General features: G+C 41.5%; 1 protein-coding gene across 2 annotated transcripts in view; it reads left to right on the top strand.

Moving 5' to 3' along the window:
• LOC145415710 (calcium-dependent secretion activator-like) overlaps positions 1-26,716 on the top strand; it is a 495,031-nt gene that overhangs the window by 106,359 nt on the left and 361,956 nt on the right. The window contains exon 4 of one of the 2 annotated variants that reach the window (XM_080284934.1): positions 23,558-23,714. In XM_080284934.1, coding sequence (XP_080141060.1) covers positions 23,558-23,714 — 157 coding nt within the window. Of the gene's footprint in view, positions 1-23,557; positions 23,715-26,716 lie in introns of those variants that run through there. The other variant, XM_080284935.1, reaches the window with a different exon arrangement.

Here is a 26,716-nt window from a genome sequence, read left to right as displayed (position 1 = left end):
TAAGTCAAATTTAGCTTTAAACTCGTTTAAGTTTTTAGACTGGACGATCTCTTTGTCCAGGTTATTCCACAGGTCCATACATCTATAAGGAAAACTATATTTCTTGATATCCTTCAAGCAGCTTGGCTTCCTCAGTTTCATCCCGTGTCCTCATGTTAATCTCTTATCCCATAAAAACAGATCTTCTTTGTCAATTTTATCTACTCTCACCATGGTCCTGAACACTGCAATCATGTCGCCTTTCTTTCTCCTTTCTTCTAAGGAGGGCAAATCCAGCTTTTCCAACCTCTCTCTGTATGACAGATCTGCCAGACTGGGGACCATCTTGGTTGCTGTTCTTTGTATTCTCTCAATCTTGTTTATATCTTTCTTTTTGTGTGGGGACCACACTACTGCTGCATATTCCAACCTCTGGCGAACCATGGCCACTATCAATTTTTTCATCATCTCCTCATCCATATAATGAAAAGCTACTTTTATATTAATCAGGAGTTTATACGTCTCTCTAACTGTCTTGGTAATGTGTTTTTCAGGTGACAAACTGTCCTGGACCAGCACATCCAAATCTTTCTCTTCTCTCGCTTTTGTGATTGGTTCATTACCCATCAAATAATTCAATGATGGCCTCTTTGCACTTTTACCCATTTCCAATATTTTACATTTCTTTGCACTGAATTTCATTTCCCACATCCGGCTCCATTCGTGTATCCTATCCAGATCCTCCTGCAGCGTTTTGCAATCCTCCTCAACCTCTACCTTCCTCATGATCTTTGCATCATCAGCAAACAGACTTGCATAACTGTTCACTCCAGCTACCATATCATTTACATAAATCATGAACATTACTGGCGCCAACACCGAGCCCTGTGGGACTCCACTTGTTACTTCCCTCCATCCACACATCTTATCCTTCAATACTGTCCTCATTTGTCTGTTTCTCAAAAAGTCTCTCATCCATTCTAGGAGGTTCCCCTTCGGTCCTCCTATATGCTCTAGTTTCCACATTAGTCTCTTATGGGGTACCTTGTCAAAGGCCTTCTCCAAATCTAAATACACACAATCCACCCAACCTTTTCTTTCCTGAAGAACGTCAATCGCTCTTGAGTAAAAACTCAACAAGTTGAAAACACATGACCTTCCACTTCTAAATCCAAACTGACTATCAGCCAAAATATTCATCTCTTCCAGATATTTTATCCATCTATCTTTCAGGATTCTTTCACACAATTTTGCGACCATGCTGGTTAGGGACACTGGTCTGTAATTCAGAGGTTCCTCCTTGTTTCCTCCCTTATAAATTGGTACCACATTTGCCATCTTCCATTCTTGAGGCACTTTCCCCTCTTCCAGAGAACACACAATTAATCTGTGAATCTTATCTGCCAGTTGTTCTCTGCATTCCTTCAGTACCCAGTTAGAGATTCCATCTGGTCCTGGGGCCTTCCTTACATCTTGAGTTTCTAGTAGTTTATACACTTCCTGTACTTCCACTTTTATATCTTTTATCACTACATTTCTAGTCACTCCCTCCACTTCCACAAACTCCTTTTCACTAGTGAAAACTGATTGGAAACGTTTGTTCATTATTTCTGCTTGCATTGCCACATCCTTATAGACCTCTCCTTCTACTTTCAGTTTGGTGATTCCTTCCTTTTATTTCAGTTTGCCATTATCAAATCTATAAAAGAGTTTGGGTTCATCCCTACATTTGTCTATTATACCTTTTTCAAAATTCCATTCTTCTTCTCTGCGTATTCTTGTGTATTCATTTCTAGTTCTTTTATGTTCTTCCTTTGTTCTGTTGTTACCTCTCTTTCTCCAATTGTTCCACGCCGTGTCTCTCTCTTTTTTTGCTATCATACACCTTTTATTAAACCACTCTTTTTTCCTGTTTTCTTTCCCCTTTACTCTCTCGAATTACACATGCTTAGAAAAATATCCCACTTCCACTGTATCTCTCTTGTTTCTCTGAATTTTTTCCAATCTGCATTTTCAAAAAATTTTCTCAATCCTGTAAAGTTTGCTTTCCCAAAGTTGTACCTTCCCTGCCTATAAAGCTCATCTCTTGGCTCCACGTTCCCTGTTATCATCTGGAACTCAGTGACCACATGATCACTTTTTCCAATAGGACACAGGTATTTCTAGGATTCTATTACATCGGGTTCTTTGGTGTGTGTGTGTGTGTGTTTGTGTGTGTGTGTGTGTGTGTGTGTGTGTGTGTGTGTGTGTGTGTGTGTGTGTGTGTGTACACTCCAATAGGGAATACTTCACTCGGTATGGTACTGTTTGAAGCAATCACCCACACACAGTGGCACATCACAAACAGGACACATGTGACTTGTGTCCCTCCTCATCTTTGCCAGGGCACACAGGGCGCACCGGAGCCTCCTCCGGTTGGGGATCCTCTCCCGTCAATGGCCCCGTGTGTGATCCAGCCGCACTCTGTCGTTGATGACTCTACGACGCATGGTTGGATGTCTTCTTGGTCTTCCCCGGTCTTGTCGTCCTGGAGGTGCAACTGCAGGGCTGGGCATGATAGCGGCAGCAGGTTCTCCCGCAGACCAGGAACTGCTGCTGGTCGTATCAGCACCCGTGCTGGTCCTGCAGGCGATGGTGGTGCTGGCTCCTGTGCTGGTCCTCCTCCTGGAGATGGTGGTGGTGGCACCTGTGCTGGTGCTGGGCCAGGAGACAGTGCTGGCCCAGGAGACGGTGGTGACAGCACCTGTGCTGGTGCTGCTGCAGGTGCCACAAGTGCCAGAGGTCCTGCTGGCCATCAGGTTGGAAGGTCAGGGGCATGGTGGATGACGTGTCCTGATGCGGGCCACTCAGCGTCATCAAAGCGGAGGAGCTTGTCCACTATCTCCTCAGCAAGGTCCAGCAGACTGACTGACCCGCGCGAGCACTTCTTGTACAGGGCGAACGCGTTGATCATGGCCATCTGGATGAAATAGAAGGTTATCTTCTAGGTCCATTTCATGGTCCGCCACTGTATGGGGTAGTACTGGACCATCTGGTCGAAATGGTCCACCCCACCCATGTATCAATTAGAGTCCTCCACCACGATGGGCTTGTCCACGGTCTTCCGAACATAGGTTGTCCTCCCATCAGGACCCCTGGTCTTCCCTCGAACCTGCTTCTGGACGGTGCTTGTGCTGTGGAAGGTGGAGACCATGTTGATAATGCGCTTGTCCTTCCACAGCAACACCATCACATTGTCCTTATACATTGCTGCCATGCCCCCCTCTGGCAGGTTCTTGGTCCTGGCGATGTCCTGTAGCCGCTTTGGTGCTCCTCTTGCCAGGCGCATTGTCCTCTTGCCAGGCGCATTGTCCAACACACATAGGTTCTTCCATTGAAGAGGTATTTGCACAGGGATACAGAGTTATAATAGTTGTCCATGTAAACTTTGTATCCCTGATCCTTCAGCGGCTCTACGAGGCTCCAAACGGTTGTCTCGAGCGCCTTCTTCTGCGCTGTATACACCTCGAAATTCCAGATGTACCTCAAGGAAGTCTCAGCCATGATATAAAACTTGATGGAATACTTCGAGGGCTTCATGGAGTTGTAGACGCGGAAGTTGAGGCGCCCCTTCCACGCCAGTGAGCCCTCGTCCAGGCTGAGGTGCTCTTCGGGTAAGTAGGTGTCGTGGAACCGCTGAAGGAGGTACTTCATCACCGTGCAAACCCTGATGAGCCTGTCGCAATTATCCTGGGGTATAGCAAGTGAGTTGAAGGCGTGGAAGTGTTTCAGGATGACCCTGAAATGCCTCCCACTCATCACTTGCTGGAAAAGGGGGTAGTTATGGAGACAGGATCTCCTCCAGTAATGCCTGATGGTCGACATATTCACCACCCCCATGAAGACGTACAGCCCCAGGAACTTGGCCATCTCCTCTTCATTGCAGATGAACCATGCATCCAACACAGTTCCCAGGAATGACGCATAGCTGTTGGTCTCACGGGTGAAATACGTCAACAACTCCCTGGTGAAAAACAGCTGGAAGAGCTGGAGAGGCATTGTTGGCGGATCTGTCAGGACTTCATATCATAATAATACAACTCATAGATGGATAGATAGATAGATAGATAGAAGCACCATGCCAGGGGGTGAGATAGGAAGTGTATCAGCGAGAATCAACCAAAAAGGAAACTAGCTTGCAACTCTTAAGTGAAGGAATGCTAGAAGTGCACCAAAAGCAGTACATACACACAGACATACAGAGTTCTAGAAGCTTCCACGACAGTATAGCCCACCTGACACGACCCCTGCTAAATGAGAATGTAGGAATCAGAGAGCAGAGAGAGGCTAGCCATAGAACCGACAGGTAGTAGGGAGAAGGAGGCTAGCAACAGGGGTGAGTGGGTGGCAGAGAGAATAGAGTGAGAGAGTGGGGAGGTAACAGCGGGACTCTATACTTCACTCGTGTGTGAGAGATTTTGTTAATATTTCCAAGACAAATAAAAATGGTCCCATACTAATCTTTACCTCTCCTGTCATTGCATGACAAATGGAATGAAGATTATCTACTTACAAAACTACTCACGTAAACAACCGCTCATCCATGAGTCTAATATATGTATAACTGATCTACAAAACACACTACAAGAAGCTACAAAGTTTTCTACAAGAGATCCACCCTCATTCCTGGGGATCCTGTGAAGGGCCCATTAGCCAGTGTGAATGGGCCACTGCTCAACCCTGGATCCTCTACAGCAATACCTCCCGCAGTGGTGGCAGTGGGTCAGTGTACCGACACCCTTCGGACTTCTTGGACACCCCTTGGCCGCCCCCCATAGCCGGGCCATGGACCACACCAGCCTCGTTGAGGTGGTGAGGGTTCTGACAAGAGACTGTCTCCTGCTGCTGCCAAACATCGGGGGGGGGGGGATGAATGCTGTCGGAGGCAGCGCCCTTGTCGACCGGGCAGGGGACGACGACACAGTCGCATCCTGCACCAGTTGCGCTGCAAACACTGCACCGTGTGCAGGTGCCAATGTCACGTAACTAGGCCCTGCTACCGGTGACATGGGCTCGGCCAAGGGGGAACTGGAGGCTAGAAGTGGAAAGACTGAGATGGCTGCTGAAGCGAAAGGTCCGAGCAAAGGCGATGCCTGTCGTCCAAGTGAAGACGATGGCTGGGCTGATAGTCCTGACACTGATGGTGGTGGTGTCTGCTCCTGTCGTGGTAGGGGTGGGGGCAAAGCCGCCTGAGGGAACAGCGTTGGACATCATCCCAGTCCTCCTCACTTGAAGCATCGCTAAGCTCCTCATCCTCCTCGCTCTCGGGCTCTTCCTCGAAGAGAACCTTCTGCCTCTCATCAGAAGACAAACCCCTCTTCTCCGGGATGGCAAGCACTGACACACAGAAAGTCCAGTATGAGCTTTTTAGGTTCTCAGCTGAAAAACAAGACATGCAACACCTCCCATTGGGAGTAGCACTACACAAGTGATGTTATATCTTTCTGTACGGCCAATCACTGCACCATTTATGAACAGTTCACATACATGATAACTTTTCAGTGTCTTTGGCCGGTGTAATAGCTATCCACTTTTGTCCATGGGTAAATGCCAAACATATATATATATATATATATATATATATACAGTCACCTCACACATAACGCGCAATCAGAGAGCACGGAAACAGTCATAGCATGGCCCTTTTTTTTAAGTCCAAGATATGGTCAAAATGCGATTTTGACAAATATTATGCGGGTGGAGAAATTGACCATTTCTTAAAAGAACATACTACGCTGCTACAATGGTGAAAACGCACTTGAGGCCAAAAATTACGGAATATTTAGTCATTATGCGAGGCAACTGGTCAAAACACGGTAAAAAACAGACAAAATGCGTGCAGATTTAGTAGTAGGGCGCGTTGCATCTGCCTGTGACGTATCCCCTGATCCTCCCTGCCTCTTGGCGGTTTGCCCAGATCAAGCCACAGGTTATGCCAATTTTGCTAGATACTAAATTACATGTATGAGATTTGGTACGTATGATAGTGCTATGTACATCTGGTACGACTTAGAAAAAAATGCAAACTAATTTTCTGTTAATGATCTGTGATGAGCACAATATAATAGAAATAAGCGGTTCAACTTTATTTAAGAAGTGGCACCATCGTCCATATAGGACATGTCTTTATGAAACTTCAGTACGTATTAGACCTACACAGTGCTCACGACACACTCAGTCACGAGTCTACTACGAGCCCAAAAGAAAGTGCTTGGATTTACTTAAAAATGGGCAAGCCACAATATTCGCAGAAACTTAGAAAGGCATGGCTAAAAGACGAAAAGTACAAAAACTGGCTCCTCAGGGTCCCTGGAGATGATAGAAATGGATTTTGTAAAATCTGTAAGTGTATTTTGCAAAACTGCAACCTTGAGAAACACAGAAACACAAACATAAGTAAGCTGCAGAGCCTTTTAGTAGAGTGTGACACAGTTCTCCCATTTAAGAAAATTGGTGAAGCAAAAAAAGTGGAGGGAACTCTGGCCATGTTTGACCTGTTGATTAATATTGACCTATTTTGTCAATATTGTGCAGAAAAAACTGCTAAAACTTGATTTTAAAAATGTTGGGAGGAGAGAGGAGTAATATTAGCTACTTTTGATAGAATGGTTAGCGATATTTTAGCGACTTTTAGGCATGAGCATAGCGACATTCAAAAATGTAAGTTGGCAACCCTGATTCCTTCTCCAGTCCAGTCAGCCCTCTGCCTGCTCTCTGCTTCCACAAGTGCTGTGCATTGACTTTCTCCCTTTTTTTTTTTGGCCACCTGACCGAGCCTAACCATGCCATGCTACCCCGACTCAGCAAGATGACAGAAGAATTTGACTCAGGAGCAGAAGCTTGATGTGATCAAGCGGAAGGAGGGAGGAGAACGTAATTGTGCCATCGCCAAAAAGTGCCAAGTCAACGAGTCAACTATTTGTCTGACCCAGCACTAGTTATGATGGAAAGATGCTTGGTCATGTACTGCAACCGACGGGAGAGGGAAGAAGTTCCAGTCGACTCTATAAACACACACAAACTCTTCAATTCAAGTTGAGGAATCCTTCAGTGTTTGTGGGTACTGAAGTCATTTTTAGGTAGGTAAATGTCCTGGGAAAAATCCCGGAAAATTGACCCAAAAGGTGAAGTTGGGGCTGGCTTGGGTACCATGAAACCCTTTAACGTGTAAACATATGGCTGTATAACGCAGAATTTTCATAGAGCGGGACCTGCCAGAAACAATATTCGCACGTTATGTGCAAGGTGACTGTGTGTATATATATATATATATATATATATATATATATATATTATATACATACATATATATACTATATATATATATATATATATATATATATATATATGTTTTTCCCTCCTTCCCCCAAGGTTCCCCCAGCACATGTAGGGGAGGCAGTGCCTCATTCGGTAGAGAGTTAGCCTACAGTCCTAACGGACCCGAGTTCAAATCCCGCTGGGGCAGGGAACAGTTTAAGGATTTGAATTTCATAAATATCAGACTTTACTGATTTACCAAAAGACCCGCCGACATGTTGTAAAAATACCCCCGCTAGCACCAATACACCAGTCCTGTATGAGACAGCTCTAGCATGTATTCAGTATGGACGGTGGGTGTTAGCACCGAAGTGGTGACATATAGAGGTGTATGGTACGTAGGAGGACTACTGGGCCTTGAATGCAGGCTGAGAAGCCTATGCCCAGAGTCGGTCACATAAAAAAAAAAAAAAAACATGAAAATATCTCCTGACGAGCACTCGTGACACATATCACAAACATTTTATTATAAATCATAAATAATCAGCAATTGTCTTAGCAGGGTACAATATCTGTCCACTGACGTCCGTTGTTGCCCAGCGTCCTAACATCACCTGCACACCTGCTGCTAAGGTATCGCTGACATACGCCACGCACCCACATCCCACAATGAACACTCGTGACACATATCACAAACATTTTATATAAATCACAAATAATCAGCAAATGTCTTAACACATTACAGTACCTGTCCACTGACATCCGTCGTTGCCTGGCGTCCTTACATCACCTGCACACCTGCCGCTAAGGTATCGCTAACCTGCGCTACACACCCACAATATCCCACAAAGAACACTCGCTGCACATTTCATGTTCATTGTACATAAAGTATAACTTCTCACTAAATGTCTTAGCAAGTTACAGTACCTGTTCAATGACACGCGTGGTTGCTCGGCGTCCTGACGTCCCCGCACACCTGCTGCTAAAGTATCACTAACCTACACTTTGCACCCACAGAATTCGTCACGGACACTCGCTGCACATTTCACTTTCATTGTACATAAAGTATAACTTCTCATTAAATGTCTTAGCAAGTTAAAGTACCTGTTCAATGACATCCGTCATTGCCCTGCATCCTTATGTCCCCACACACCTGCCACTAAGGTATCACTAACTTATGCTACGCACCCACAATATCCCACAATGAACACTCGCTGCACATTTCACAATCATTGTACATAAAGTATAACTTCTTACTAAATGTCTTAGCAAGTTACAGTACCTGTTCAGTGACATCTATCATTGCCTGGCATCCTTACATCATCTGCACACCTGCCGCTAAGGTATCGCTAACCTACGCTATGCACCCTAAAATGATCGCTTCACAAACACTTGCAGCTCAATTCATGTACACTTTACACTAAATCATACGCAAGTACATGACTACCACAATGATTCCACCCCTACCTCCGCAGTTATTTACGGTCCTTACTACGGTACATAGTGACAGTGACGCAGTACTTTTGCCTTGAGATTTATGATGCATCGCTATGTTGGCACACACCACACTCCTTCACGAACTCTTGCAACATGTTGGCCTTATATTTCACACAAATTCATACGCATATACAGTATCACAATCACAATAGCCATCCCTAAACACCTCTAATAATCCCTTCCCGACTATGGCGTACAGGTAACGCCTGCCCCATTTTACACGCTGGCCACGGCGTACCTAATACTTGCTAGTTCCAATGTATCACAAAGCAAGCCACTATAGCTTTTTCACACTATACAGTTTAGGCATTGGCTTTTCTATATACGTATGTGTAGTCACTGCATAGGGGCCAGGGGACACGGAGTGGCGAAACCCCGCTACAGTGAACACGCTTCTTGCCCCTAGGCCTAACAAGTGATAATGGGCACCATTCCTTCTCAAGATATATGTCTATGTTCCATTGACAGAATCACTTCAAAGTATGCTCAGAAATAATATATTATCACACTCAGTCCACTGGGGCTTCGACTCGGGCGGGAGGGGGAGAATTTGGTGATTTAAAGGGACAGCATATGCAACGCCGCCTCACAGCCAGGCTCCTTGTGATTAACTGGGGTTTCTCACTATGGGCAGCCTCCTGGGAGGCTGTACAATGTTGCCAAGTGTTTATCTTGGAAGAGGAATGCGCCTGCTAGAATGCGTCCAAATGTGACGCAAATCGTCCGAAAACTTTTCTTTTGACGGTGTTTTTTCTCCTTTTTCACGCGATTCACATCAACATGTGTTTATGTGCCAAACCCCAAAGAACACGATTCATGTCAGTGTGCCTGGGAGGGTTAGCAAGCATTATATACATGTTATGTACCTTCTCATTGATGTGGTCACTGGTCAGCCGGAGATAGTCTGTGTTGGAGTTTGTGCTTGTGCAGAAAAATTTTCCGCCATGCGGAACTCCCTCACATGCCCCTGGCCCATGCTTTGGGCTTGGCGGGTAGTCTGACTCAGGCTGCGCTAGTGATATGATGCGCCCATGCCTGGACCTCTTAGGATAAGTCTCAAGCTTGCCTCGCTCTTTCTATCTCCCTCCTGTTTCTCACCCCAACAGTCAATTATTGATAATTACTCCTAGGTCCTTCTCCCTTTTTGATATGTGTAGGGTTGAACTTCCTAACTTATAATCCCAATCTGGTCATTTTTCACTTTTACCAAACTTAATTACATGACACTTGTCCACATTAACCCCTACACCGCAGGCTTGTTTACCAATTACTTGCGTGTCCCGCGGGGTTATTTGGGCTCCGACAGACTCTCAAAAAATATTTGCTAAAAATCAGTTATTAGTCCTAGAATAATAAAATTATATATGCTTATAGCACATACCTTCAGCTTTCTCCTGGAATGATTGTTGAGCCTTCGTCAGTTTCCGTAGGACTTGTGGAGACCTCTGAAGTAGGGTAACTAAGTCTCCACTTTACACTTCCCGACAACCCGTTATATGATTACCACAGCCAGATACAAACACTATAAACACTATTCTACCATTTTCAAGTAGTTTGGGATCCATACTAAAAAAAAAAACAGTGTGAAAGCAATGGAAATTACGAGCGCGTCTGATCGCCGCACTTGCGCTAGTTCGCTCTAGGCACTCTGTCATTTATTATTCATAAAACCCCTCACACTTTATATTTCTATTACTATATCACACTTATATATATCTGGAGTCTTTCTCCATAAGTTTCATTCAGTCGTATTATTTTATTGTCACTGAAGTCATTCTATTTTTCAGTCAGTAAAATACGTAGAGAGCCACGGATTCACTCTCACTGTTATAACATAAATTATTTGTACTCATATTCTTATATTACTAATTACTTACATTACTATTTACATTTTCTATTCTATTTTCAATATTTACCCTTCTATTTTACTTACAATATGTTATTCACTGTCACTTTCAGTAAGATGAAACTATAGTACACTGTTCAATCATATGAACTGAACATCCATTGCATTCACCTGCTATTTACACATTATTTACACATTATTTACACATTATTTCCAAATAATTCTGCTTCCACACTTGCACTGTTAGAACTGCTTCTGGCTGTGATAATCGAAGAAGCAGGTTACACAGAGGGGAACCTGGCATTCAGCGCACTGCCAAGAGGTACGTTTATGCTCAGGTGTGCGGCGTGTGGTATGCGCACATACCTGACACCTGCGAATCGCAGCCTTCCTTTTCCCTGTGGCAGGCATTAGCTCAAGTCTGTGCCGATCCATATACGCCCTCTGCTCAAGTCGGTCGGGAAGTGTAACTGGATGGCGCCTTGGAGTTGCTGCTTGCACCTTACCATATTTTTCCAGCAGCTGCTGGACACAAGTCCTGGCGAACAACCTCAGGGAGAAGGACTTGGGTGGCTTTACCTTCATCTTGTACAGGATGAAGGCGTTCAGCATCGTCATATCTATGAGATGCAGAAAAACTTTCCTGTACCACCTAGTATTCTTCCTGAGGCAGTCGATCTCACCAATCATCATGTCGGACTTGTCCACCAGCCGCATGTTTATATTATAGTCCAACACAGCATCAGGTTTCATCACAGGTTCGCCTGTCCTACGGTCGACCTTCCCACTGTCTCTCATCTCCCCTTATGTACGGTGGTGAGCATGTGCACGACTCTCTTGTCATGCCACCGTATTGCCAGCATCTTCTCAGACTTGCGTAGGTGCACGTCTCCTCGCTGCGAGTTTCCTGCCTCTGGGAATTTGGGGAAGTTGGCACGATTACTTTTGACAGTGCCGCAGGAGCCAATGCCGTGCTCAGAAAGGTATTTGGCAAGTTTCGGTGCTGTATAGTAGTTGTCTGTATACAGCACATGATTCCCACCAAAATACTTTTCTAGGAGCACTTTCACTACACAGCCTGAGAAGCCAAGGGGTGTGTTTTATCGAGATCGACAGTGCTGGCTGAATATATGACGAAGTCAAGGATGTACCCCGTCTTACAGTCGCACAGTACAAAGAACTTAATTCCAAAGCGATGGCGTTTGCTTGGAATGTACTGGACAAACCGAAGACGTCCTCTGAACAGAACCAAGGACTCATCAATGACAACCTTCTGAAATGGGTGGAAGAATGACATGAACTTATCCTTCATTCTGTTCAGAATCTCCCGGATCTTCCAGAGTGGGTCGGTTTGGGAAGGTACATCATTATCGGCAAAGTGCAGGTTTCCCATGATGTTCCGGAAGCGATCTCTGGCCATGTACTTGTTGAAGGTCGGTGAGGGTAGTAAGGGGTCCATGGACCAGTATTCTTCCAACTCATGCTTCTTGGAGTGTGGCATAAGAAGCATGAGGGCAAAGAACACATACAGCTCCTGCACTCCCAGCATGGTCCACTGTTTCATCTTGGCTGCACCTGTACCACTAGCAGCACGTTGTCATTCGAACCTGTTAGTCTCATCACATATGTGCTGCATGACTTCGTCATCTAGGAAGGCCAAAAGGTAGTCGACACACTCAGCATTTTCGTCCATAGTGAAGGCAGGCTGAACTCCTGACGAGCTCTCATCGAAAACCAGGTTTTCGGGGACAAAATCTGACCCTTCCGTCCACGCGAAGGCGTCCAGGATTCCCTGGCGTGGCGGTGGAGGGATGGTGGTGGTGGTGGTGGTGGAGGTTGGCTGAGAGGGAGGCTTATCACGGTCAAGGTCACTCGCACTGACCCTAGGTTGCCGTACAGCACTAGCAGCCCTTACCCTACTAGCTACACTACTTCTCACTCTCTTAGATCTACCTCTACCTCTACGGCCGGCCTTCACTGTTGATGCTGGTGGTGACTCCGACGACGAAGACTCCGGAGATAACTCAGCCGACGATGATGACGAGATGAGTAAAGCGGGGCTTGGGGAACGGGGAGGTGAATGATCTCGTGAATCATGGCGGGCTGGGTCACGTGGGGGCATTGTTCTGGGGCTAACACGCCGCCTTTTCACTCCCTTCCCAAATTCTTTTCCTTCCTGCACTAAAGGCTCCTTTCCCTTGGAGCTACACACAGATTCACTGGTAGGAGCACTTGTTGTCGCTGTTTCTGGCGCGATAAGTTCACCCGGCTCATCACACGATTCACCGGAATCGTCAAAATCGCTGTCCATTATTATCATCGACAATTCAGCAAGTTCTCGTTCCACTGCAGAGTCACTGAGGCCTTTCCTGCTTGCCTCAACACTTTTCTTGGGGGTAGAGGTCACGGGGCCCTTTGCAATGGGCGCAGAAGCGGCAGGAATGGCGGGGCGCGAGTGCGACATGTTGTCTCTGCAGTGGAGGACAAGGAACTAAATGCCGCGGCTTATCTGAGAAGGGAAGGGTTGACAATGACACTTTAGGCTGACTGCTGCTAACTTACAGGCTAATTTTTTATAGGTAGAAAATCTCGGCAATAAATAAAGAAATAGGTACTTCCAGGTGAATGTAAATGTCAATTAGGATTCTCTCTTCCTTTCTGATATATATTTTTATTACAGACATCGATTACAAGGCATAAATCAAAGGGGAAATTACCGTGGTAATGTAGCGAATGAATGCACGTGAGGTTTTGTCAGGTGATAATTGGGCAATTTCAGGAGTATAACACTATCACTTACCTGTTTTTTTTTTGGTATATATTATTGGGTAAAAATATTGGGCATAGGGCTTATTTCAATGGATGAAATCTGTGGAAAAAGAAGAGGGAAATTTCCGTAGCGCAGCGCGGCGTGAGAGGTGAGAGGAGAGGGTAATGGAGGGCAAGTAGGGAGGGGAGTCAAGAAGGGGGTAAATTATCTGAGAAGGGAAGGGTTGACAATGACACTTTAGGCTTACTGCTGCTAACTTACATGCTAATTTTTTATAGGTAGAAAATCTCGGCAATAAATATAGAAATAGGTAGTTCCAGGTGACTGTAAATGTCAATTAGGATTCTCCCTTCCTTTCTGATATATATTTTTATTACAGACATCGATTACAAGGCATAAATCAAAGGGGAAATTACCGTGGTAATGTAGCGAATGAATGCACGTGAGGTGTTGTCAGGTGATAATTAGGCAATTTCTGGAGTATAACACTATCACTTACCTGTTTTTTTTTGGTATATATTATTGGGTAAAAATATAGGGCATAGGCCTTATTTCAATGGATGAAATCTGTGGAAAGAGAAGGGGGAAATTTCCGTAGCGCAGCGCGGCGTGGGAGGTGAGAGGAGAGGGTAATGGAGGGCAGGTAGGGAGGGGAGTCAGGAAGGGGTTAAAATAGCTAAAATGTCAACAATGGATGGGAGTACAGATGAGATTTGGAGTGCTGACTAGTGTTGGACATTGGCAGTACTGATATATGATACAAGCCACCACTTGAGAGCCCGGGATAATTCAAAATAACACAGAATCACAAAAGTGACGCCCCGCGGTATGATCCATTGTAGCCGAGCGTCACGAAAGTGACGCCCCGCGGTTAAGGGGTTAAATTCCATTTGCCATTTATTTCTCCATTCATGAAGTTTAATTCTTTTTATAGTTCTCTGCAAAAATCTGTGTTAGTAATTATCCTTTGTATTTTTGCATCATCAGCAAACATAATTAGATAGTTTCCATTTCCAGTGTTACTGTCTGTGTCATTTATATGTACACCAGGGTGCCAATTAACACGTGATCAAATAGTGTGATTCCCAAATAGTGCAAGCTGTCTCTTAATATCCACAATGTCTCAATTTAACAATGCTGATGAAACCTCCTCAGCAGATGTAATTACTACAGCATCTATCGAGGATGCATTACAGGAGGTGAGAAGAGGAGGTTACACTGATGCCAGCAACACCAGAAACACCAGGAGACCTCTCCATAATGCAGATCAGCTGAATGTTGGCTGCTGCAGATGCCTTAACCCTTGGGCTGCAGCTTAGTGAGGAGAAATGGGGAAAAAAATGATGTTTTCAACTCGTGTTTTATCCCACTTATCCTTAATCTTAAGAGCTAATATTCTTGTCAGACAAACTTCAATCTTTCTACTATCATTTGCAACAAACTGTATGTCCAATTGCACTCCAAGCCCAAAGAACGATTTGAGAGAATACAAGGTGTGTTTTGATCGTCTGATGCCGGAAAGACCCTAGTGAGGTGGATATTTCCACCAAACCAGAAGATTTTTTTTCCGTACAGAATAAGATTACCTTATCACAATAATTATAATAATTATAATAAATAAAAAACACCTCTAGCCAGTTTTGTACGGTTTTATTATGATATTCTAGTGTTTACATTAGACTTTAGCAAAACTAGCGATAGGAGGAAGATCATTACAAAGTTTATAAAACTTCATGAATGACTTATTACCGCTTACTTTTATAAAACTTATTGATATAATGTCACGAGTTATTTAATAGAATAGCTGCACAGTTTGCAACCGCAAAAATGTTTGTTTGCTAATGCTCTTAGCATATGACTTCTTTGATTATAGCAAAAATGTCACTAAATCACTTATATTTTATCACAGTAATTCACAGTATAATATAAAATAACACTTTCAGCCACTCTAGTATGATTTTAGTGATCTGTGTGCTTATTGCTTCATATTATTTACGAGAGAAAGAGTGAGGGGGAGGAGGGCAGCAAACCGGTTTAGACCAGCTCATCGAGGGGTACGAGAGAAAGGGGGGTGAGGGCAGTAAACCGGTTTAGACCAGCTCATCGAGGGTGTGTGTACACATGTGCGTGTATGTACATATACTGTTGTTTAGTACTAGGGTCAGTGTTTAAAAGTTTAACCCCTAAAATTGGAGTCACTCATCCACCAAATGAATTTGTTTCCATAAGTTATGTGTTTCAATTAGTGCGATATCAAATGGCGTGCGCTTGCACATCTGCCATAAAGGCATGTTAATTGGGACCAAGGTGTATATATTAAATACATATTTGGTGCCAGCACCGAGCCCGTGGAACTCCTTGTCACTTCCCTCCATGATGAGTAATTTCCCCATAGTTTTGTTCTCATTTCCCTTTTTCTGGGAAAATCCTGCATCCAACAGTACAAGTTGCCTTAGATACCTCCTTGATGGTAGTTTCCATAAAAGTCTTTGGTGCGGTACCCTGTCAAATGCTTTCTTGAAATCTAAGTAGATACTGTCTACCCATCCTTCTCTTTTCTGTAATGTTTCTTTAACTCTATCATAGTATCTTATTAGATTAGTAACACATGATTTTCCCTTTCTAAAACCAAACTGTCTTTCTGTTATCATGCTGTATTCTTCTATATGGTTTACCCAAAATTTTTTATCAGTTTTTCTAGTATCTTGCTTACAACACTGGGCAGTGATACTGGTCAGTAGTTGAGTGGATTCTGTCTATTCCCTTTCTTGGATAGTGGAATAATGTTTGGTTTCTTCCAAATATGGAGTACTTTACCTTGACCTAACGATTTCTTGAATATTAAATATCATGGTCTGTTAACTCTTCTGCGCATTCATGTAGCTCCCAACCTGGAATTTCGTCAGGACTATATGCTTTTCCTTTGTATAATTTATTTAACTCTTCCTGTACTTGTTTTTCTGATATTTGTATGTCTAGCAATACGTGTGGGCTTGCTTGTTTTGTATCATATCATTCAAAATGATTTTCTTTTGTAAAAACTGATTGGAAATTTTTATTACTGCTTCCCTAATATCTTTCTCTTGTGTATAGATGATCCCATTGTCCGTAATGGACTGTATTTTATCTTTTACTTTGGCTTTGCATTGGATGTAGCTGTAAAATAGCTAAGGTTGATCACTACTTTTATTCATGTTTTTCTCAAGCTGTCTTTGAGCTTCTCTCCTTATCTTTGTATAATCATTTCTTGCCTGTTAATAGTTGTTATATGCTCTCCCACGATTGTGCCTGCTGTATCTGTTCCACAGCAAATCTCTTTTTGTTAAATTATTTTTTACATTCTGTATTAAACCATGTCTTTACTTTCATTTTTGTTTCTTTGTGCTGAGGGATGTAATTTTGGACTCCTATTTCATAAAATTCACTGAATTTTCTATATATAACATTTAAATCTTGCTCTCTAAGCTCCTTTTCCCAATCTGTTTCTAAGAAGTACCTCTTTAGGTCATGGTAGTTGCCATTTTTTACTTTAGGCTCTTTTTGTAACTCTCATTACTGTTAACTATGTCTTATGCAATTCTGAAGTTGCTGTTTAATGCTGCATGGTCACTTTTGCCAAATGAAGGGTGATACCTCATATTGTCAGTGTCATTTTCTTTCCTAGTATATATAAGATCTAGTACTGATGGATCATCAAGTCCTCTTTTTCTGGTGTTTGTCTTTACATGCTATGTTAGGAAAAACTCCTACACAAGATCAAGGAGATTTTGATCCCAACAGTTTTCATGGCTTCTATCATCTAGAGTATTCCAATTTATATTTGTATTGAAATCTCCAGTTAATATAATTCTTTTAGATTCCTCTTCCATTCTATGTAGTAATGCGCTTAAACTCTGAATTGTATTTTCTACCAGGTCTTCATATTCGCCTCTTTCCCAAGTGTTTGTTTTGGGTGGCGTGTATAAATTTGCTACAATTACTTTCCCTTCAGATCTGTTAATCTCTACCAGTCATTTCTGCTTGTGAAGGTATATCTAGTTCTATTTCTTTGACTTGTAGATTTTTCTTCGTTATGATTATAATTCCTCCCCCTTTTCGTAAATATCAGTCTCTTCTCCATGTATTGCATTCCTCTAAGTTTAGGGTACCATTTGATATATTTAGGGTTAATTTTGTTTCAGTTAGGCACATAATATGTAGTTCCTTTTCTTTGGAATAGTCTTTCATCTCTAATAATTTAGAGACCATTCCATAGATGTCTGAGTACAGCAGCTTAATCATCTTGTTTACATACTTGCCATAGCTTCTTTTATTCCCTGTTGATTGTGTACCAGTTTCATACCTGCACTCCAATTACTTTGTAAAAAAATTTACTGTTCTCTTATTCTGATCTTACCTCGTTCTTTGTTTTTGCATCCTCCCTCTTCTCCTTCATTATTCCCAATTGCTCTTTAGGTAGGCAGTTTTTTATCCATACTTTTTCAAAATCCTCTTTTTCCATTAGTTTGCATTTTTTTAGTATTTCCTCAACAGTGTTCAAACTCTGGAAGCTTACATTCAGAAGCCTTGACATGTTTCTCTCATTTTTCCCTAGCCTATTGTGTTCCTCTGAGACTTCCTTCAATATATTCATTATATTTGCCATTTCCTTTTTGCCTCTCGAAATTTGTTTATTATTTCCTCATCTATACCAGTGATTACTACAGATTTGTTGATATCTGCTGAATCTTTGACCAGTTTTGAGTTGTTTTTAATTATTTCTTTCACTTCCTTTCCAATGTTTTTTGCTTTGACTTTTGTTTCTAAGTCTTTCCTTACTTTCACCACTTCAGCATACATAGTTTCTGCTTCATCTTTGCAACTTCTCATCATTTCATTCACCTGGGTTATCTTCTCTTCAGTATCACTGCTTTGGTCTACACTACTGCTTGCTTGCCTAATTGTCTCTGTATCATTTCTGAACTCCTCGATAATACTTTCATGGTTGACAACTGTACTTGCCATTTCACTAGTTTTTCTTCTAAGTGAAACTACCTCAACTGACAGCTCATCTATTGTTGTCTCTTTTTTTTGTTTAACCCATGGATAGCTTAATTACCTTCTTTTTATCCCACCTTGTGATGTGCAGAAAATGAAGAAAAAAAAAGTTTGTTTTTTTGTTTTTGTTTATTATAAACTTGAAGATAAACATCCAGGACATCATCTGGTGAAAAAAAAAAAAAAAAATCTCCCTCTCTCTCTCTCTCTCTCTGTCTTTGCGTAGGGCCATGCATGAGTTTACATAGGGGAGTAGTGAAAATATGAAAAAACAGAAACAAAAAATTTTTGTTTGTTTGTTTATTATAAACTTGAAGATAAACATCCAGGGCATCATCTGGTGAAAAGAAAAAAAAACTCTCTCTCTCCGTCTTTGCGTAGCGCCATGCGTAAGTTGGCGTAGGGGTGGAGTTGTTAGTGGTGATGCACAGCCAGCACAGCCTGAGCTGTGGCTCACAGCATGATGCTACCCGGCCTGAGCTGTGACTCACAATCCATGGGTTAATTCCTTTACTGATTTTTCATTTTCTTTCACCTTGATACATAATCCCTTCTTAATTTCATCTATTTCACTTTGAAAAGTTTTCTCCAGTTTATTCACTTTCTGTACTAATTTATTTTATGTTTCCATTTCACCATGTTCTGGGTAGAAATCATTATCCTGTTTTCTATATCCTATTTCTTAACCCCTTCCATATTCACTTCACTAAAGATAGTGCTCATCTTGCAGTAATTATCACTTAGAAAGATAACTTCTGCTTTCAAGTCTGCATCTCCCTGCCACCTGCCTGGTGACAGATGACACTTAGCTGATGATGCATTGTATCAGCAGATTCTTGCACTAATTGGATGTATTCTATTATTTGGACAACATTTTGCTTTGCTATACTATACTAGAACATCACATGATTTAACCTAGTACAGAACTTGACTCTAAAGATACAATTTAGGTGTGGCCGGCTGTGGCCAAGGGTGGCCAGTGCAGGGTGAGGTGATGGACGTCCTTCCTCTCTGCCTCCCTCTGTGTGTGTGTGTACAGTAAGCCTTTAAGTTTTGTGCCTAATTGGTACCATGAGGTTAGTGCGAAACCAGAATTTTGCGAACCAAAAAATATTAATTCAGTGGTAAAAAATCTAATTGGTTCTAGAGCCCCTCCCAAAGTCACTCTTTTCCTCACTTTTGAGATATAATTCTGATAAAACGGGATACCAAAATAACTAACAACCATATGAATATGATAAAAATGTTAAGAAACATTAAATAAGTGCACCACCATCCAGAAAAATCTTCGTCTTATCCTTTACTGAATACTTTTTCTTCATCACACTGACTCGATACGACGTTCTTTTCACTTCTTGCCTCCATCCTTTGAACTTCCCGGTATTTCACTGTCACCACTATTACCTAGTCCTCCAGTGAATGATGAGGAAGCCATGATACAGTATGGGTAGACCACACAAGAACAATAGCTGAACTAAGGGAAAGGCAAAAAAAGTGACCACGGCTGCGATCACTACCAGAGCAGTCTCACTGCTGGCGAGAACTGTGAAAACAACATGGCAGACAACAGCTGATGATCGCCTTGCCCACCAGTACCCCATATATTAATGCAAAAGGTGAATTCTTGATCGTGAGACATGATTTCTTGGAAATTTTGGACTTTCTTGCAAAAGATAAATTTGCAAACCCAAATCGTGCGAAACATAAGGGCTCACTGTACATACATAATATCATGGCTGACAACATCCAGTCAGTACATGTGGAAGGTAAAGCTTGTGTGTACATTATATAGTATACCTTGTCCATAGCATAGTGGGCAACATGTCTAGGAGGGAGTGATGAACCTGCAAGCACGAAAGAGCCACTCTGTATGCAGATTCTTTTTTCAAGCACGGAGTGAGGAAGATGTAAGAAATTTGATAGCTGGTTACTTCCTCTTAAAACCTGACATTCATGAACTTAACAATATGATGTAAAATCATCAAAAATATCTTGGGTTAAACAATAGAGTGGTATATGAAAAGAGATCAATACACTATAAAATAAGATTACACTCTAAGACTACATTTTTGGGGGGCATGAGATTACACACACACACACACACACACACACACATATATATATATATATATATAATACACTTCCATAGTAATGTATGGTTATTATGTATTGTATGGTTATTATTAGGGTCAAGTACCTGTATTGTAATATTATCTGTTGTTTACTGAGTATGTCTTGAATGCTAAGAAGTGTATAGTATTGTATAGTACATTATATGCATATTGTTTCATTTATACTTACAGCTTGATATACACTGATGCACAAATCATAAATTTTTACAGTTTTCTCAGTTAATCTGAATGCATTTCTTTTGCTCTACTCATTATGACAAGGTTAGAGAAAAGATTGATAATATTTTTCATTCTGTATTTTCCTCTTGCATTTTGTATATGTTGGTTGCCTTCATGATTATACATTTTTCCTTCATGAGTGTGGTTTTAGGCAATTATAATTATCATCATAACTTTTGTGTGTGTGTGTGTATATATATATATATATATAGTAATGACTCTTCTTAACACTAAGGTGGTTAAATAGTATTTTGGTTTTCATACTATCCACTTCATGCAGTTTCCTTTTTGGCGAGGTGTGTGTCACACACACACACACACACACACACACACACACAAAACCTCTCTCTCTCTCTCTCTCTCTCTCAGTAAATGTCAGTAAACCTAAACCTAGAGTTGCTATGCCCCCTCCTTGTGTGTGTGTGTGTGTGTGTGGAACATCTGTCAGAAGGATACCATAACTAGAGGCAGGCATTTAGATCACCTGGTGAATGTGGAGAACTTTTCCAGTCGGTGATGCTTGGGCCAGCACAGTGAAATGCATTGATAATAGTGATACAGGTGATGAAAGTGTCTGAAGAGACCAGAGTGCAAAGATTCCAGGTGGAAGACTCTGAAGACCTTAATAGAATCCAGATATCCCCATGAAATCTACTGGCTGATCCCATTGTTTGCGACTGAAACTTTTTCATGCTACACAGAAACTCCTTCCTAACAAGTTCTCCTTTGGTCAAAACAGAGTCAGCAACATCTGTGCAACATGGGGTTATCCTCTTGCATACTGAAGATTTTGACTAACCTGCTGGGACAGAACAGTATCTCAAGTCCTCTTCCTGACAGCCTTTGCTATGTGCTTATTGATTGGAGAAAATCAGTCAGAAAATATGTATGACTGCTTTCCATTGCAGGAGATTTCCTGTCATTCACAGTCATCTATATTCTACATTATATAAGATAGAATTAAACTGCACATGAGCTTAATACCTTGCTGATTTTAGGATCACTGAGGGAACCCCTAGGCTGTGCTGTCCAATCAATCAGGGCCCTTTGTATGGCAGGTAAATTTACACAGTCCTCTGAGGCAGGCACTTTGTTCCTGAACCTCAAAACCTGAGTGAAAGTATTCATTTATTTCTTGGGGCATGATTAAAAAGAAATGTGAATGAAGTAAAACCAGATTCAGTGGTCTACTCCCTACGGCTGCCTGTCCATCGAGAAGATAATATACATGAGCATTCTGAAGGACAGCAAAAACTTTGGAGGTATCAGTAATCCTCCTTACCCAGAGCTCACAATGTAGCAATAGTTAATTTACCAGAGTGGTGTGTAGTCTATGATAAAGCCATAGCTTTACCTAGAGTTTCCTCCCTGGACCTAACCTAGGAAATGAATCATCTTTTTTTTTTTTTTTTTTAAAGCCACAAAAGAAAGGTTTGGTAAAACACCATCTGGGTTGAGAATCTGTACTCAAAATGCTTGCAGCAACTTTGACATTGGGTGAACCTTTGAAACTACTAGGATTCTGGTTGTTATTTAACATGGTACTTTGGAGGTCACCATCCATTACCTCAAGTGTAAAAATTGGAAATGTGCATATCTCCAATCCTCAATCAACCAGGGCTTGGTGGACTGCCAGAAAGAGAGCTTTCCTCCAAGAATGGCTTCAGTTAATATTGATAGATAAAGGGATCATTTTTATACAAAAAAAAAAAAAAAAAAAAAAGAAGCTTATCACTGAATGATGACACTGCTTTTTTCAACAATGGATAAGAAATGATTGTGGTGAGGGTTATGAAGAATGGAAAAATGGATGGTAAGGTAAAAGAGACATACTGTTCTAGCTGCTTGGTAGTAGTTGCACTTGGTGCACCTCTTGCAGCCCAGAACTTCCTGACAGTTTACACTGGTAGTGTGCTTCTGATCTTTAGCACTAATGGTGACTGCCTAGGAATTTTCCTTCATTTTCATTTTCTAGGGTTTCTTAGCTGCTGAAAAGTAGGTAGAGGTGAAAAAAATACATAGGAAGTAACTAATTACTTTCCCTGTATGAAAAGTTTGAAGGTACCCTAGGAGTTTAGCATGACAGAATAACCCATGTTTCTTTTCCCAGCCAATACTTATGAAGACACCCACTCAGTTTCCCACCAAACAGGTCACTGTACACACTACCTGTTTTTCCACTTCACAATTCCCTGTTTAATATACATATGTACATTAGAACTTGAGAATGGTTAAAGGTCTGAGGAAACCTCAGTCCTAGCATCCTACAGGCACATATATCTCAAAGAGTTGAGAAAGCTTTAACATAAGCAGGGTTATAGTATTCCTTTCCTTGACCTGAATTTCTTGAGATGGTCCACTCATTCCACCATCCTTGTGTATCACAGCTAGTAGAAAGTGGAATTTCATTCATTAGCTTTCCTAACAATCTCCTACGAAAGGAAAAATTACTTTTTCCATCCATCTTTTGAACTTCTGTCTTGAATGTATTTTATGTCCATGTGTTTTACTTAATTTTATATGATACATTATGCTAAAATAATTTCAGTCATGTGATATTTTCTCAATGCTTTGCAGTTCTTAATAAGTTACTTTTTCTGTAGCTGTTTTCACCCCATTAATGACACTAGTAAAATCATATCAGTCATCCTTCAGTGTCTTTTATTTATTTTTTATTTTTTCACTGCTGTTTATGCTTCTGTATCCTGAACCCACCATCTTTTAATCAGTTTTGACATGACATTGACCTGACCTGAGCCTTGGTTGGTGGTGTCATTACAGGCTTTTGCGTGGTTCAGTGATCTCTTAGTGGAGCATGCAGAGATCTTCTGGTCTCTGTTTGCGGTAGACATGGACCAGGTATTGGCAGAGCAGCCTCCCGACACTTGGGACTCCTTCCCTCTCTTCCAAATCCTGAATGACTACTTGAGGACAGATGGTGAGTAGCTGGGTAAGCAGAGTGCAGTAATACATCTTCAGCAGTATGTACTGTATGTATCTTTCTGTCGATTCATCTAGCCATCCATCAATAGCCAGACATCTTAATCCCAAAGGGAGTGACCATGAACGTATCACCTTCACATACACCTGTCCTTTCCTAATAGGTTGCCTTCTGCTCGTTACACACCAGCCACATTCATATGTTTTCCACCCTCTTCCTCCACTTTATTCTCCTCTCCCTCGCTTACATATCACTCTTCCCCTCACTTCCTCCACTTCACTCACGTATAGTACGGTCCTGGTCAATCTTTCACTCTGCACTCTCTTCACCTGACCAAACTATCTGAGGGTACTTCTAACAGTTCCTAATACACTGATATCAACACCAAAATACTCTTAAACTTTTTCATTTGTCTTTCTTTCTCTCCATATAAGTCCACACATTCTTCTCAGATAACTCATTTCCATTTCTCTCACTCTTGACATGCGTTCTTCCAGTGGAGTCCAAGATTTGCTTCCAAATGTTAGAATGAGAATCACAGTACTATCATTCATCGACTTTGTTACATCCATGTAACTGTCCTCAGTATACCTGCAGCTTTTATTCCCTGTTGTAGCCATCCTCGCACTTCATCACGTAAATTCCTTTCCTTACTTATCTCATTACCAGAATATTTTAAGCACTTTCATGCTTCATTTCCTTACCATTCAGCCCTCTCTGCACTTTGTGACTATTCTATTCAAAACAGATACATTTTATTCTGTGCAGTTTTTGAAAAAAAAATGCTCTGTTGCAAGAAAAATGCAAATGTTACCTAAACCAGGGAAAAAACAAACTGCATGACCATTTGAACACAGGTTTCTCTTCACTCCCAATCTGGCCCTCACTTCCTGTCTAATAGTTTATGGCCAGGCACAGCAGAGTAGTGTTTGCCAGTAATGAAAGTAAAATATATACTGTAGGTGTATTACCATCAGTGTAAATGGAGAGTTTTGTGCCATGTTAGCAATTTATGGATTTCATAATGAAAACATTTGTTCACCGAAGGGAAAGATTTTGTAAGGCTATGTTTTGTTGGATATGAGGAAGCATTTGCTGTATATTAAATGATGCAAGGAAAATAGCTTTAATGGCTTGCACACACACACACACACACACACACACACAGCCGGAGAGAGAGGACGTCCCAGGCATCGCTCCTGACCTTGAGTAGTTTCAGGAATTTTGTCTGTCCTGTCTCCTAGGGTCTTTCTTTAAATTTAAAATAATGAAAGTTGGTAGACTACCAAAAATGTAAAGATTTGTTGGCAATAGTATACATGAATGTTTGTGGCTTATTGGTAACAGCTGTTTAGGTACTTGATCGGTACGTTAAAGATGGCCGAAAATGTAAACAATGAGGGAATGGAATTTCAAGGATTTGATGCTAATACTAATGTCATGGACCTAGTGAAAACATTAATTATGAGGATTAGTGAACTCGAAAAAAAGTAGAGAATCTAGTGATAAAGGATGTGTCAGGAAATACGGAAACCACCATACAGAGTCTAATCCAGTCCAACGAAACAGCCAATGAAGAGATAAAGAATTTGAAGCGGGAAAATGTTGAACTGAGGAGGAAACTTGAAGAGAGTACCAATAAAACGGAGAAGGTGAGTAATGTACTAGAAGAACACAAGGCAAAGTGGGCACACGTAGAGGAAGAACAGAAAGAAGTGGTCAGCTTAAGAGAGATCATCCAGGAAGAAAGGGAAATGAACAAGAAAGAAATGGAAGAAAATGTAGTGAAAATACTGAAGAAAAAAGAGAAAATAGTGAGAGAAACTGTAGAAAGGAACAGATGTGTGATAGTATTTGGAAACAGGGAAGAGGAAGAAAAGGTTAGGTTCGCAAGACTCGAGAGAGACACGAACATGGTGAGAGGAATATTAGGCAAGATTGACCCGAAGGGAAACAAGTGGGTAAAAGAAATTGAGGAAGTAAGGAGGATAGGGCCATATAAGAAAGGGGAAACAAGACCAATGAGAGTCAAGTTTACATCAGAAAGTGTAATAAATGAGATACTTAAAGTGACCTGGAAATTAAGCAAAGAGGCGGGGATGGAAAATATTATAATAAGAAAAGATCTGAATGAAGAAGAAAGAAAAGCTTTAAAATCATTAAAGGAAGAAGTAAAGGAAAAAATGATAAGAGGACAGAGGAAGAACGTAATACTTTTTTTTGGAGAGTATTGGATATGAAAGTAAGGAAATGGTATTTAAGGAAATAGAAGTGAAGGAAATTAGGGGGGATGGTTGTGAAAGATCAGAAGTTGAGGAAGTGGTACGGACAGAGAGTAGGAGAGAAGAGGGTATTAATAATGTCAAAAATAATTTGAAGGTGATATATACTAATGTTGATGGTTTCATATCGACAAGGATCGAAATTAATGATTTCTTGAGAGAACATGAACCTGATGTCATGTGCTTTGTAGAGACCAAATTAAGAGAAGATATTGATGTTCATTTGGGAGATGGTAAATACAAACTGTGGAGAAAAGACAGAAAAGAAAAAAGGGAGGAGGAGTGATGATAGCAGTGAAGAACAACATAAATGTAGATACTGTGGAAATGGGAGAAGGCAGGGCTGAAGTGATATATATGAAATTAGAAACTGGAGAGAATGTTAAGAGAGATATGGCGGTAGTGTATGTTCCCCAAAGACGAGAGCATGGAAGGATGACGAATACCATGAGATGTTGTCAGATATGGCTAGCTACTTGCAAAAAATAATTGAGAAAAGCAATAATATAATTTTGGTGGGTGACTTTAATTGTAAAGAGGTGAACTGGGAGGAATGGTACTCGGGAGGCGGCGAGGATTCGTGGGGTACTATGTTATTAAATATAATAATGAATAATGTGATGACGCAGTGGGTCAAAGAAGAGACACGGTTTCGAGGTGAGGACACACCAGCAAGGTTAGATTTACTGTTCACCAAAGAACCTGATGTAATAGAAT

Source organism: Coenobita brevimanus, chromosome 103 (genome assembly GCF_032717465.1).
Source record: "Coenobita brevimanus isolate Jiangsu-jjx chromosome 103, ASM3271746v2, whole genome shotgun sequence".
Taxonomy (NCBI): domain Eukaryota; kingdom Metazoa; phylum Arthropoda; class Malacostraca; order Decapoda; family Coenobitidae; genus Coenobita; species Coenobita brevimanus.
Note: the sequence above shows the minus strand (reverse complement) of the source record. Positions and strands in the feature narration are given on the sequence as shown.